Source organism: Notolabrus celidotus, chromosome 18, assembly GCF_009762535.1.
Source record: "Notolabrus celidotus isolate fNotCel1 chromosome 18, fNotCel1.pri, whole genome shotgun sequence".
Classification (NCBI taxonomy): domain Eukaryota; kingdom Metazoa; phylum Chordata; class Actinopteri; order Labriformes; family Labridae; genus Notolabrus; species Notolabrus celidotus.
Window position 1 is genome coordinate 254,207 of NC_048289.1, and position 15,794 is coordinate 270,000.

Genomic DNA, 15,794 nt, shown 5'->3' on the forward strand with positions numbered 1-15,794 from the left:
TCAGTGTGTGTATACCTGTAGGGTCAGTGAGTGGATACCTGTAGGGTCGTTGTGTGTATACCTGTAGGGTCGTTGTGTGTATACCTGTAGGGTCAGTGAGTGGATACCTGTAGGGTCAGTGTGTGTATACCTGTAGGGTCAGTGAGTGGATACCTGTAGGGTCAGTGTGTGTATACCTGTAGGGTCAGTGTGTGTATACCTGTAGGGTCAGTGTGTAGATACATGTAGGGTCAGTGTGTGGATACATGTAGGGTCAGTGTGTGTATACCTGTAGGGTCAGTGTGTGTATACCTGTAGGGTCAGTGTGTGTATAACTGTAGGGTCAGTGTGTGTATACCTGTAGGGTCAGTGTGTGTATACCTGTAGGGTCAGTGTGTGTATACCTGTAGGGTCAGTGTGTGTATAACTGTAGGGTCAGTGTGTGTATAACTGTAGGGTCAGTGTGTGTATACCTGTAGGGTCAGTGTGTGTATAACTGTAGGGTCAGTGTGTGTATAACTGTAGGGTCAGTGTGTGTATACCTGTAGGGTCAGTGTGTAGATACATGTAGGGTCAGTGTGTGTATACCTGTAGGGTCAGTGTGTGTATAACTGTAGGGTCAGTGTGTGTATAACTGTAGGGTCAGTGTGTGTATACCTGTAGGGTCAGTGTGTGTATACCTGTAGGGTCAGTGTGTGTATAACTGTAGGGTCAGTGTGTGTATACCTGTAGGGTCAGTGTGTAGATACATGTAGGGTCAGTGTGTGGATACATGTAGGGTCAGTGTGTGTTTACCTGTAGTGTCTGCACATGTGTATACCTGTTAAGTCTGCGTGTGTGCATGTGTTTGTGTTTACACCTGCTGTGAGTGTGTGTGCGCATGTGTGTATACCCGTAGTGTCTGCGTGTGTATACCTGTTCTATGTGCATAAGTGTAGTGTCTGCGTGTGTATACTTGTTGTGTGTGTATACCTGTTAAGTCTGCATGTGTATACCTGTTAAGTCTGCATGTGTATACCTGTTAAGTCTGCATGTGTATACCTGTTAAGCCTGAGTGTGTATACCTGTTAAGCCTGAGTGTGTATACCTGTTAAGTCTGTGTGTGTATACCTGTTGTGTGTGTGTATACAGGTAGTGTGTGTGTATGTGTATGTGTCTGCATGTGTATGTATACCTGTAGTACCTGCATGTGTGTATACCTGTGGGGTGTGGGTGTATACAGGTAGTGTTTGTGTTTGTGTGTTTGTGTGTGTATACAGGTAGTTTGTGTATACGTGTATGTGTGTTAATGTGTGTGTATACAGGTAGTTTGTGTATTTATGTATCCGTGTTCATGTGTGTGTATACCTGTAGTACCTGCGTGTGTATATGTGTGTGTGTGTGTGTGTGTGTGTGTGTGTGTGTGTGTGTTTGTGTGTTTGTGTGTGTGTGCGTGTGTGTATACCTGAAGTGTCTGCTTGTGCTTTGTTGTAGTAGACGGAGAAGTTGTTGAACTTGTTGATGTGCGGCTCCAGGAAAGCGACAGGAAACGCTGCAGAGAACGCAGCCAGACACTTCCCCAACGCTGGACGCTGTCTGCAGGAGGAGAATACAAAAAAGAGGAGAAGAGGACACAGGAGGAGATGAGGACGCACACAGGAGGAGAAGAGGACGCACACAGGAGGAGAAGAGGACGCACACAGGAGGAGAAGAGGATGCACACAGGAGGAGAAGAGGACGCACACAGGAGGAGAAGAGGATGCACACAGGAGGAGAAGAAGACACACAGGAGGAGAAGAGGACACACACAGGAGGAGAAGAGCACACAGGAGGAGAAGAGGACACACACAGGAGGAGAAGAAGACACACACAGGAGAAGAATAGCACACAGGAGGAGAAGAGGACACACACAGGAGGAGAAGAGGACACACACAGGAGGAGAAGAAGACACACACAGGAGGAGAAGAGGACACACACAGGAGGAGAAGAGGACACACACAGGAGGAGAAGAGGACACACACAGGAGAAGAAGAAGACACACACAGGAGGAGAAGAGGACACACACAGGAGGAGAAGAAGACACACACAGGAGAAGAAGAGCACACAGGAGGAGAAGAGGACACACACAGGAGGAGAAGAGGACACACACAGGAGGAGAAGAGGACACACACACAGGAGGAGAAGAAGACACACACAGGAGAAGAAGAGCACACAAGAGGAGAAGAGGACACACACAGGAGGAGAAGAGGACACACACAGGAGGAGAAGAGGACACACACAGGAGGAGAAGAGGACGCACACAGGAGGAGAAGAGGACACACACAGGAGGAGAAGAGAACACACACGATGAGAAGAGGACGGAGATGTTGTTGAACTTCTTGAAGTGTAAAGCATACAGCGTCCTGTGCACTCTATATAAATATCTAATTATGAGTAAACACATTAGTTACCTCTCCACATAGATGCTCTTGTTGGTTCCCAGCAGGTAGAGACTGTTGAGGATCCTGTAGCAGGACACCTGAACATCATCCACTGGAAGAAGAAAGGAGGCAAAGACAACTTGAGAAGTCTGTTCTTAAATATAGAGTTCCTATTTTTCAAATAAATAACTAAACATCAACTTCAAAACAGGAAGCTAATCTTCAGAGGAAAACACAAACTGGCTCTGATTCACTGACAGGTAGAAGGTGAGCACTTACGTATGAGGTCCTCTCCGAAGCCGTGCAGGCCCACGTGTTCAAACAGCGAGGACAGGACAGGCAGTAGGGCGAACGTGGTGTAGTTGATAATCTGAGTGACTCCCCGGGGCTGATCCCGACTGTGAGTGAACTGACCCAGCTTCAGGTTCTCCTGAGTCTGCTCCAGATCCTCTGCTGCACTCACGAAGAACGAACGCAGAGCTGTCTTCACCGACTCCAGACCGGTCTTCATCACGGTCCTGTTGCACACAGAGAAAGAGTTGATAATGAACACAGCACAGGCAGTAAGGACATGTGTGTTTGGTAGATGATTTTTTGTTGTAACAATGCTTCTTGGCAATAAATCCTATCCCGTTGGAAAGCCTGTCTTTTAAATGGAGCCACATTTGTGAGGAACATTGGTGGGATGAGCAGAGTTGTCAGAGGGACACATTCAACCCTGACAAAAGAGACTGAGAAGGGCGAGGACTGGCTGAGAACAAACTGGCAAAACATCAGTGCATTCCTATATACTAGACATACAGGACTGTCTCAGAAAATTAGAATATTGTGATAAACTTCTTTATTTTCTGTAATGCAATTAAAAAAACAAAAATGTCATACATTCTGGATTCATTACAAATCAACTGAAATATTGCAAGCCTTTTATTATTTTAATATTGCTGATTATGGCATACAGCTTAAGAAAACTCAAATATTCCTATCTCAAAATATTAGAATATCATGAAAAAGTATACTAGTAGGCTATTCAACTAATCACTTGAATCGTCTAATTAACTCGAAACACCTGCAAGGGTTTCCTGAGCCTTGAAAAACACTCAGCTTGGTTCAGTAAACTAAATCACAAGTATGGGGAAGACTACTGATCTGACTGCTGTCCAGAGGACCATCATTGTCACCCTCCATCAGGAGGGTAAGACACAAAAAGAAATTTCTCAAAGAGCAGGCTGTTCACAGAGTGCAGTTTCAAAGCACATTCACAAAAAGTCTGTTGGAAGGGGAAAATGTGGCAGGAAACGCTGCACAACCAAGAGAGATGACCGCAGCCTTAACAGCATTGTGAAGAAGAGCCGCTTCCAGAATTTGGGGGATCTTCAAAGACAGTGGACTGAAGCTGGAGTCCAGGTATCAAAAGCCACTGTTCACAGACGTGTCCGGGAAATGGGCTACAATAGCCGTATTCCCATGGTCAAGCCACTTCTGAACTCAAGACAACGGAAGAAGCGTCTGACTTGGGCTATGGAAAAGAAGCACTGGACAGTTGCAGAGTGGTCCAAAGTCCTCTTTTCAGATGAAAGCAAGTTTTGTATTTCATTTGGAAGTCAAGGCGCCAGAGTCTGGAGAAAGGCTGGAGAGGAGCAAAATCCAAGTTGCTTGAAATCCAGTGTGAAGTTCCCACAGTCAGCGATGGTTTGGGGAGCCATGTCAGCTGCTGGTGTTGGTCCACTGTGTTTCATCAAGTCCAGAGTAAATGCAGCTGTGTACCAAGAGATTTTAGAGCACTACATGCTTCCGTCTGCAGAAAAGCTCTATGGAGATGATGAATTCATTTTCCAGCATGATCTGGCACCTGCCCACAGTGCCAAAACCACCAGTAACTGGTGTACTGACCATGGCATTACTGTCCTCGATATGCCTGCCAATTCCCCTGACCTGAACCCCATTGAGAATTTGTGGGGTATTTTGAAGAAGAAGCTCAAAGACACCAGACCCAACAATGCAAATGAGCTAAAGGCCGCTATTGAAGCATCCTGGGCATCCATAACACCTCAGCAATGCCACAGGCTGATTGCCTCCATGCCACGCCGCATTGATGCAGTAATCCGTGCAAAAGGATTCCCAACCAAGTACTGAGTGCATTAATGGACATTTTCAAATGTTTGATTTTGTTTTGCTGTTATACTTTTTTTTTTACTTGGTCTGAGGAAATATTCTAATATTTTGAGATAGGAATATTTGAGTTTTCTTAAGCTGTATGCCATAATCAGCAATATTAAAATAATAAAAGGCTTGCAATATTTCAGTTGATTTGTAATGAATCCAGAATGTATGACATTTTTGTTTTTTTAATTGCATTACAGAAAATAAAGACGTTTATCACAATATTCTAATTTTCTGAGACAGTCCTGTATATACTACTGTGTACTATATCAAAATGCAGACTGACAGCAGCTGTTTGGCTGTTTACACTCAACATGAGTCCCTTAGCACTCTAAGGGACTGGAACCAAGTGCCACACGCATGTGTTCCGCTGCAAATCAGGGTTCTCCCTCAATGATTTATGTGTGTATGTGTGTGTGTGTGTGTGTGTGTGTGTGTGTGTGTGTGTGTGTGTGTGTGTGTGTGTGTGTGCCCTCACCTGGCATCGAGACTCTGCCCTAGGATCTGCAGACAGTTCACTATGGAGGTGGCATTGTTACCTGAACAGGTGAGAGGTCACATGATCAACAAAACAAACATACAAACACACACACTCACACATTCACACACACCTGGCCAGATAAGTATGAGGTGTCTGTTTTAAAAATTAAAACACACTAATAAACACCACAACAAGCACAACACACACTCTGAGCCATGCATTCATGCACGCACGCACGCACACACACACACACACACACACACACACACACACACACACACACACACACACCCACACACACACACACACACACACCCACACACACACCCACACACACACACACACACACACACACACACACACACACACACAATGTCAATTCAAACAGCTTCATTGGCATGAAAATCTGTCTGTTTCTCTGTTCCTGATTACAGACAAGACCATAGACTGTATACATAATGGACGTAGTATCTGTGACGTCACTCATCTGTTCCTGAGTGCTGTTCTAAAGCCAATCAGCAGCAGCAGCCATATTGGAAATGTTGAACTCAACCAAACTTAGTGTGAGGTAAAGAGGCGGGGTTTGAGCCTCCTAGCCAACAGCTATGTGTTCCCGCCTGTCAATCAAGTCAGTCATGTCCTTATTTAGGCAAACCTTGTAATCTTAATATCTTCTGAACCAGGTTATAATTTTTTTTACCCCATACAGTTTGTGCCGATAGAGAGATTAGCTGTGTAGAGCCATGCCGTTTTTTGAACCAGGCTGTAAACATGTTTATTTCTGCTGTAAAGATCGTCTTCTCTGAATGGGTGTCTATGTGGTTTCAGGTGTTTCTGCAGCCAGCCTCAAGCGGTTTTCGATGAATTGCAGTTTATAACACTTCCGCATGGGCTTCATATTTTGAGAGTTGTCACTTGGTCAGGACAGATTTTAATGTCAGGACAGGATGTGACGTGATGACATGATATGATGTTAGGACAGGTTTGAGTCTGCTCCAAACACACAGAGGCTGTTTTCGAAATCACCTGCTACATACAACCCAGAAATTGCAGTCTGCAGTAGGTACTGCCTACTACATACTGTGTTTGAAGGTAGTCTGTAGTCTGACTGATATGTTGGATCTCGTCTGCAGGATGCTGGGTCAGACGTTGCTGGATTTCCAGTTTCAGAAAGCAGAAGTCAACAACGACCAAGCTGATAGAGAAACTGCTTCTTTAGCATCACTTATGATTTAAAAAGTTAAGAAGTGGTTTATATGGAATTTAATCATTTTCACAGCACATGAAAACTGAGTGCCCCTGTCATATGTGGAAAAAGGAAGAAGCATAATGTTAGCGCTGTGCATTGTGGGAAACAGTGGCGGTTTGAAAACAGCCTCTGTCTCAAAGCTCAGTAAACCAGTGAGCTCTCTGCTTCCTCTGCTCTGCCTCTATACGCTCTTACTGTCTTAAATGAGTTACACTGTCCCCTGCTGGTGAGTGGATGTGTTCAAGGGGAATCAGTGTACATGCAGCAGTGTGTGAGCAAACATCTGGTGAGGAACACAGCAGTTTTGTTCTCCAGCTGGGTTCATCTGGGGAACAAAGCTGAACCAAAAACAGGATAGACCAAAACACACAAACACACAAACACAACAGCAGAAACACCAAGCATCAGCATGAACATCTTACCAAATAAGGAGATCCTGTGTCTGACAAGAACGCCCAATTTGCAGAAAAGACTGAAGAGATCAAAGAGGAGGAGGAGGAGGAAGGAGGAGGAAGGAGGAGGAGGAAGAGACACAATAAGTGGAAAGGGAGCATAGGGAGAGATACAAAAGAGAGAGGAATAAATCAGGTTCAGGTGGTAGAAACAAAGGATGAGCAGAGGAGGAGAAGACATGAGGAGAGAAACACAGGCAGCCTGATGACTGTGGTTCATTTTGTTTTTCTGATTCAACATGTAAGCACTGACCCAGGTGTGGTGGGTCCCTCTTACCTGGTCACCATCTCCTTCTCCTTGTTGGAGGCGTGGCCTCCGCTGCTGATTGGATGGATGGCTGTGGACAGGAAGTAGAGCCGGTGGTTTTTAAAGTATTGATCGACCAACGGCAAGACCACCTGGGGTTTGAAAGAAGCACAGAGTCAGAGTGATCACCCGTACCCGTGAGATCCACCTGGCTGTAGTTATCATTCAGGTGACCCTCTGATCCACCTGCTGTCAGTCACATACACTGACTGCTACACACACCTCTTCCCTTTGTTTACATGTCTATATGAGCTGAGACAGTTTGATTAGAAACAAACCAATCAGAGTGATTGAACAGCTAAACAGGTCAAACTGGGGAGTGTAAAAAAACATGATTTCTGACCTTTCCAAAGAATTTAATCTGCTGCTCATGAGGAATCTTCTCTCCTTTCTGCCGCGCTGCAATGTCTGAACAACAGAAAGCACACAGTCAGACACACAGTGTGTTACTGCAGATTTGAAGTTCAGTATCTTGTTAACATAACAGAAGCCTCACCAAACTCCATCATGTGCTGGTGAGCTTGATCCACGTATGTGATGAGCTGCTGCAGGAAGGTGTAGGCAAACCGTTTCTCTATGGCAGGAGTGTCCAGCTCCTGAGACTTTACTCCTCTGAAACACACAGAACACACTCTGAAACACAGAACACACACTCTGAAACACACAGAACACACACTGAAATACACAGAACACACTCTGAAACACACAGAACACACTCTGAAACACACAGAACACACTCTGAAACACAGAACACACTCTGAAACACAGAACACACTCTGAAACACAGAACACACACTCTGAAACACAGAACACACTCTGAAACACACAGAACATACACTCTGAAACACACAGAACACACTCTGAAACACACAGATCACACTCTGAAACACACAGAACACACACTCTGAAATACACAGATCACACTCTGAAACACACAGAACACACTCTGAAACACAGAACACACACTCTGAAACACACAGAACACACACTCTGAAACACACAGAACATACACTCTGAAACACACAGAACACACTCTGAAACACACAGATCACACACTCTGAAACACACAGAACATACACTCTGAAACACACAGAACACACTCTGAAACACACAGATCACACTCTGAAACACACAGAACACACACTCTGAAATACACAGATCACACTCTGAAACACACAGAACACACTCTGAAACACACAGAACACACTCTGAAACACACAGAACACACTCTGAAACACACAGATCACACTCTGAAACACACAGAACACACTCTGAAACACACAGAACACACACTCTGAAACACAGAACACACTCTGAAACACACAGAACACACTCTGAAACACACAGATCACACACTCTGAAACACATAGAACACACTCTGAAACACACAGAACACACTCTGAAACACACAGAACACACACTCTGAAACACACAGAACACACTCTGAAACACACAGAACACACACTCTGAAACACACAGAACACACTCTGAAACACACAGAACACACTCTGAAACACACAGAACACACACTCTGAAACACACAGAACACACTCTGAAACACACAGAACACACTCTGAAACACACAGAACACACACTCTGAAACACACAGAACACACTCTGAAACACACAGAACACACTCTGAAACACACAGAACACACTCTGAAACACACAGAACACACTCTGAAACGCACAGAACACACTCTAAAACACACAGAACACACTCTGAAACACACAGAACACACTCTGAAACACACAGAACACACTCTGAAACGCACAGAACACACTAAAACACACAGAACACACTCTGAAACACACAGAACACACTCTGAAACACACAGAACACACTCTGAAACACACAGAACACACTCTGAAACACACAGAACACACTCTAAAACACACAGAACACACTCTGAAACACACAGAACACACTCTGAAACACACAGAACACACTCTGAAACACACAGAACACACTCTAAAACACACAGAACACACTCTAAAACACACAGAACACACTCTGAAACACACAGAACACACACTCTGAAATATATAGAACACACTCTGAAACACACAGATCACACTCTGAAACACAAAGAACACACTCTGAAACACACAGAACACACTCTGAAACACACAGAACACACTCTGAAACACACAGAACACACACTCTGAAATACACAGAACACACTCTGAAACACACAGAACAAACTCTGAAACACACAGAACACACACTCTGAAACACACAGATCACACTCTGAAACACACAGAACACACTCTGAAACACACAGAACACACTCTGAAACACACAGAACACACTCTGAAACACACAGATCACACTCTGAAACACAGAACACACTCTGAAACACACAGAACACACTCTGAAACACACAGAACACACTCTGAAACACACAGAACACACTCTGAAACACACAGAACACACTCTGAAACACACAGAACACACTCTGAAACACACAGAACACACACTCTGAAACACACAGAACACACACTCTGAAACACACAGATCACACTCTGAAACACACAGATCACACTCTGAAACACACAGAACACACTCTGAAACACACAGAACACACTGAAACACACAGATCACACTCTGAAACACACAGATCACACTCTGAAACACACAGAACACACTCTGAAACACACAGAATACACTCTGAAACACACAGAACACACACTCTGAAACACACAGATCACACTCTGAAACACACAGAACACACTCTGAAACACACAGAACACACTCTGAAACACACAGATCACACTCTGAAACACACAGAACACACTCTGAAACACACAGAACACACACTCTGAAACACACGAAACACACTCTGGAACACACAGAACACACTATGAAACACTCTGAAACACACATGTTTCTTTTGTAGTGGAAAGAGGCTGATTTGGCCCCAGTTTAAAAGAGAATAGATCTGCAATAAAGACGTTTTTCGACTGAAGAATCTTCACCCAGATTAACCTCAGTGTTTTTATTCCTCCCTCCGTCCACAATAACATCACACACATCTGAGATTCTCTTGATTTCTCTTTCTTTCATTAGTTTTTATTTGTTCTATCTTTTTTGTATGTGTGTGTACTTTTCAAAAGAAGAAGCTGTGATTCTCTTGATTTAGCAGCTTGTAACAGTAGTCTTCTCTAAGGCCAACCGTGAATGCGTCTCTCCTCCCGGTGTTCCAGTTTTAAAAGTGACCCTGTAAACTGGAGACCTTCAGCTGAACGTGTCAGTGTTTGTGGAGTTTACACAGCTGTTGAAACACAGAGGGAGTTCCTGGGAATGCAAACTAGTTTAGTTTTTATTAAGATTTCAAAATATCCTCATCAGATATTTAATGATCGTCTAAAGACGTTTATGAGGGATGCATCCGGCTGAAAGTCTCCAGTTAACAGGGTCGCTGTTTAAACCAAAACACCGGTCGATCTCTGCCACGGCTTTTTGAGTTCAAAAGGATTTTAAAGCCGTGTTGAAACGTCTTTGCTACTCGCGCTTATCTCCTCTCACGTGTTGATTCAGTGAATCCATCTGTGATGAAATATAGCACCATCTAAAACAGACCAGCTGAGTCTCTTCATGCTAACAGGCTAACTGTTGTGTTGCTCATAATGATACCTGCCTGTCCGTCTGCTTCTATGGTGTCACCTGTGATGAATGGCCTTCGTCTTTGTTTTACTGTCCTCTACTGGTCTGGTGGTGTAGTGCCTTTACTTTTTTTTCTCCATACGTCACTGACCTGATTAACACAATCTACCTAGGACTTCAGCCCGCGGTCGAAACGCAGACAACAATGGGGGCACAGGAACCTTTTAGTTCAGGGGAAAGTATTTCTGGGGGCTAAAGACCCCGGAACTCTCTCTAATTACACACAGAGACGCTCTGTGTGTGTCTGCAGTGCAGTTTGTGGAACATTTAACCCTTTGAGCTTTAGGAATGAGACAAAAACAGGCCCTGACCAGAGGATCTGAGATACTAAAACCAGTGCATCCAGGAAAAAGAGCTTTATGGTGTGTTTATCTTAGCTTAGCATGAACACTGGTAGCACAGAGTTTCTAGTTTATATCCAGTGCACTTTATCAGAGAGCAGTCCAGCTGGTGGCTGTGAGTCGTACCTGGAGACGGTGTATCCGTTGATCTGCAGGAACTTGAGGACGTCCTGAGCTCTTTCTCTGTCTTTAGATTTCTCTTTGGCTGTCAGAGTATCGTAGGGAACCAGCAGAGGATGGTTTCCTCCACCTGAGGGACCAACACACAGCATTGGAGAAGAGTCTGAGGTTAGACTGAGTAGACTGGTGCCAAAGCATCAGTACATCTCCATCTGAGGGATATGAGCCAGCTCTAATAATGTGCTCCTGTTTTCAGGAAACACTGTGAGAGACCAAGAAGTCTCCCACATGCATGTGGTGGAGATGATGTCAGTACCTGGTGTGAGTTGGATGTTTAAAGAAGCTGTGTTCATACCTTTAGCCTCCAGCTCACTCTTCTTCTTCCTGGCCCAGATGTTGTGATAGTTCTCTGCCAGCAGCTCTGCCATGGACTGAACAAACACAGGGTCAGACATGATGAACAGCAGGTATCAGGTGACCTCTATGCACTGGGAGCAGAGTTACACTGACCAAAGATATAAATGCAATACTTAAGTTTTTGCTCCCATGTTTCATGAGCTGAACCCAAAGATGTCAGACTTTTTCTACGTACACTAAAGGACTATTCCTCTCAAACATTAATCACTAACGTGTCTAAATCTGTGTTAGTGAGCACTTCTCCTTTGCCCAGACAATCCATCCACCTCATAGGTGTTGCATATCAAGATGCTGATTAGACAGCATGGTTATCACACAGGTATGCCTTAGGCTGGCCTCAATAAAAGGACACTCAAGTGTAGTGTATCTCAAGGAAACTAAAGTGTTGTGTATATAGTTTTCTTCAGTGTATATCAGTGCGTGTGCAGAGTGGCTGACCTGCATGTCCCTGGACAGGGTGACGTTACTCATGTCGATGGGTCGGGGGCTGAAAGCTGGAGCTCCTTCAAACGACAGCTAACACACACACACACACACACACACATACACACACACACACACACACACACACACACACACACACACACACAAAATATACTGATCAGTATACTTTAAAAGGTCAAACATGCATCTCTATAACCTGTGTGTGTGTGTGTGTGTGTGTGTGTGTGTGTGTGTGTGTGTGTGTGTGTGTGTGTGTGTGTGTGTGTGTTTGTGTGTGTGTGTGTGTGTGTGTGTGTGTGTTTGTGTGTGTGTGTACCTGGCTGGCCTGTGAGATCCTCCTGGACTTGTTGTGCAGGTTTGCAGGGTCTCCCTCTCTGATGCGGTCGATGCTCCAGCCCCAGGACAGCATCGTCTTCAGGGACTCTCTGACAGGCTGACAGTACGCCTCCTTATCCTGCACACACACACACGCACGCACGCACGCACGCACGCACGCACGCACGCACGCACGCACGCACGCAGACGCAGACGCACACGCACACACACACACACACACACGCACACACACACACACACACCAGCTCTGAGTGACCTGCTTCACTTACACGTGGTGTTCCACAGGTACAGCATGATGTCACAGTCACACCGTTACCTTCTCAGACAGTCCTTTGTACGGCTTCAGTAAGGGCTGACTCTTTGAGATCTCACACAGCTGCTCTCCAAACGACCAGCCGCTGGTGAACTGCAAACAAACATGACAGTGTAAATAAGCCACGCCTCTTCTTCATGATGATGTCACACTGATGATGATGACGACGAGTGCTCTCCTCCTTACCTTCTCTATACTCCACTTCTCATGGTTGTGTTCAGCATATCTGGTGATGAAATAATCCAGCTTCTCTGGGACAGAAACACTGACGGACGGACGGACGGACGGACGGACGGACGGACACACACACACACATACACACACACACACACACACACACACACACACACAAACACACAGCTGCTATCAGGCTGAAGCACACTATCATGAGTTGATGTTTTTTTTAAGTTATGTTTTTGGCCTTTAGCGATAGGACAGCTGAAGAGAGCCTTTATATGTGGGACGCTTAGACCGCTAAGCCACCAGCGCCCCCATGAGTTGATGTTTAGTTTAGTTCTTGTGTTTCATGCCTTGGTTCCTTCCCGTGTTTATTCTGTGTTAGTTACCCTTTGTCTCTCTTGAGTGTTTAGTGATCCATGTCTCTTGTTGTATTTTTTTAGTTTAGTCTTGTGTTTCCTGTTTTATTTTGTAGTTCTTGATCCCTGTGTTTCCTGTTTTATTTTGTAGTTCTTGATCCCTGTGTTTCCTATTTTATTTTGTAGTTCTTGATCCCTGTGTTTCCTGTTTTATTTTGTAGTTCTTGATCCATGTGTTTCCTGTTTTATTTTGTAGTTCTTGATCCCTGTGTTTCCTGTTTTATTTTGTAGTTCTTGATCCCTGTGTTTCCTGTTTTATTTTGTAGTTCTTGAGCCCTGTGTTTCCTGTTTTATTTTGTAGTTCTTGATCCCTGTGTGTTCAGTTTAGTATTACTTCCTGTCCTTGTGTGTTTCCCTCCTTGTTGATGAACCTGAGTAGTCTCACCTGTGTCCTGTGTTCACACCTGTGTTAATCACTGTGTATTTAGTTCCTCTGTTCCCCCTGTCCATGGTTAGATCATTGTCAGTTTTTCTTGTGTTCAGTGTGTTCTTAGGGATCTTGTTTTCTGTGGATTAGTTTATAGTAAGTTTTAGTTTTTCCATCCTGGGTTTTTGTTATTAAATCTGTTTTGTTTTTGAGACTGCATCTTGAGTCCTCCCCCTTCTTTTCTCCACACCATGACAAACACAACTGAGGGTCGTCTGTTTCCGATCTGATGTTTTTGCTGCAGTAACCGTAAACATCTCTGCGTCTAGAGCTTGATTTAATCCAGTTTGGTGATATATCAGACACATCTAGTAAGTTCTGATCAACTCCTTGTCATTGAAGATGCAGATTCATTTCAGAGGGAACTGTCTGTCCAGTGTTCCTGTCACTGCAAGTGCATTCAGAAACCGTTGTAAAAGTGCAATGCAGCCCTGTATTATGCATTCATGCATTTTCTTTTAATATAAGTTAGATTTTAGGGCTTTTGTCGGCTTTATTGACAGGACAGCTGAACAGAGACAGGAAATATGGGGAGTCGAGAGCGGGGTAAGACATGCAGCAAATGGTCAGCCAGCCGGGAGACGAGCCAGATACCTCTGTGACGAGGACTATAGCCTCTCTACATGGGGCACTTAGACCGCTAGGCCACCAGCGCCCCGTTCATGGCAATTTTATTTGAATCAAAAGAATCAAAACACAGTCACAGTGGTCACAGCAATAATGTTTTCTTTTAACTTTTTTAGCAGAGACAGGCTTAATTATTTAACTTGAGATATTACCCAAGAATCAGAATCAGGAGCAACTCAACGTGTAGTTTACTCTGCAGTCTGTGCAGGCTGTAGAGTATAAACAACTTCTTTTTTATTTATCAATTATCTATCTATTTTATTTTTAATGCTATTAATCTTCTTCTTCTTCTTCTTCTTCTTCTTCTTCTTATTATTATCATTATTATTATTATTATTATTATTATAATTATTGTTGTTGTTGCATATATTGTGTTCTTAACCTTATGATTGTGGGCTGGGTTTAGGATTAGCATGGGGGGGTCTATTTATTTGTATTATTTAAGTTGTTTTTGTGCACAGCACTTTGTGTTACAATGTCATTGTATGAAGAAAGCTTTATAAATAAAGTCTGATTGATTGATTGATTGATTGATTGATTGATTGATTGATTGATTGATTGATTGATTGATTGATTGATTGATTGATATAAACTCTTTAAATATGGACTATATGAATGCTTTTATTACTCGTCTGTATCTGCAGGATGTTCTACTGGAAGTATGATCAACCCTGTGTACCTGGCGGTGTCTGCAGGCTGAGGGGTGAAGTTTCCCTCTGAGTCCATCGAGGACTGTTTCTCCATCATGGCCATGTAGTTGGACTCCATATAGTCTGGAGGAAGAGCTCCGGCCACGGCACTGAGACACGGCAGAGCCAGTTTGAACAGCTCCTGATCGTACCGCTGCAGCACACCCCAAGCACAGACACACACACACACAAACAAACACACACGCGCACACACACACACACACACACACACACACATACACACACACACACACACACATTAGATATTTTTTATCATATACACATAAACAAAAAGACCTGAGGTGCAGCCTGACCTTGTGTGAGAGAGCGTCAAAGATCCCCCAGAAGAGTTTCCGAGACAGATGCAGCTCTTCATCGGAGGCTGCTCCAAAGTTTCCCCAGCCGCCAGCCAGGCAGTAATACTTCCAACAACGCTCATAGTGATTGGTCAGCAGCTGGAGACAGAGAGACAACATAATGGATGATAGGACATCAACCAAACACTGACACTAAGAGATCAACCATCAACCAAACACTGACACTAAGAGATCAACCATCAACCAAACACTGACACTAAGAGATCAACCATCAACCAAACACTGACACTAAGAGATCAACCATCAACCAAACACTGACACTAAGAGATCAACCATCAACCAAACACTGACACTAAGAGATCAACCATCAACCAAACACTGACACTAAGAGATCAACCATCAACCAAATACTGACACTAAGAGATCAACCATCAACCAAACACTGACACTAAGAGATCAACCATCAACCAAAC

General features: G+C 44.0%; 1 protein-coding gene across 1 annotated transcript in view; it reads right to left on the minus strand.

Moving 5' to 3' along the window:
• Positions 1-15,794, minus strand: part of ryr2a (ryanodine receptor 2a (cardiac)) — a 118,809-nt gene that overhangs the window by 68,623 nt on the left and 34,392 nt on the right. Inside the window, exons 37-52 of the mRNA XM_034708408.1 lie at positions 15,319-15,459; positions 14,995-15,158; positions 12,852-12,930; positions 12,669-12,758; positions 12,333-12,470; positions 12,011-12,088; positions 11,511-11,586; positions 11,162-11,285; positions 7,524-7,639; positions 7,371-7,435; positions 6,998-7,119; positions 6,691-6,740; positions 5,017-5,077; positions 2,658-2,896; positions 2,409-2,490; positions 1,424-1,554 (exon numbers count right to left, since the gene is read on the minus strand). Of these exons, the coding sequence (XP_034564299.1) occupies positions 1,424-1,554; positions 2,409-2,490; positions 2,658-2,896; positions 5,017-5,077; positions 6,691-6,740; positions 6,998-7,119; positions 7,371-7,435; positions 7,524-7,639; positions 11,162-11,285; positions 11,511-11,586; positions 12,011-12,088; positions 12,333-12,470; positions 12,669-12,758; positions 12,852-12,930; positions 14,995-15,158; positions 15,319-15,459 (1,756 nt within the window). The remainder of the gene's footprint in view (positions 1-1,423; positions 1,555-2,408; positions 2,491-2,657; positions 2,897-5,016; positions 5,078-6,690; positions 6,741-6,997; positions 7,120-7,370; positions 7,436-7,523; positions 7,640-11,161; positions 11,286-11,510; positions 11,587-12,010; positions 12,089-12,332; positions 12,471-12,668; positions 12,759-12,851; positions 12,931-14,994; positions 15,159-15,318; positions 15,460-15,794) is intronic.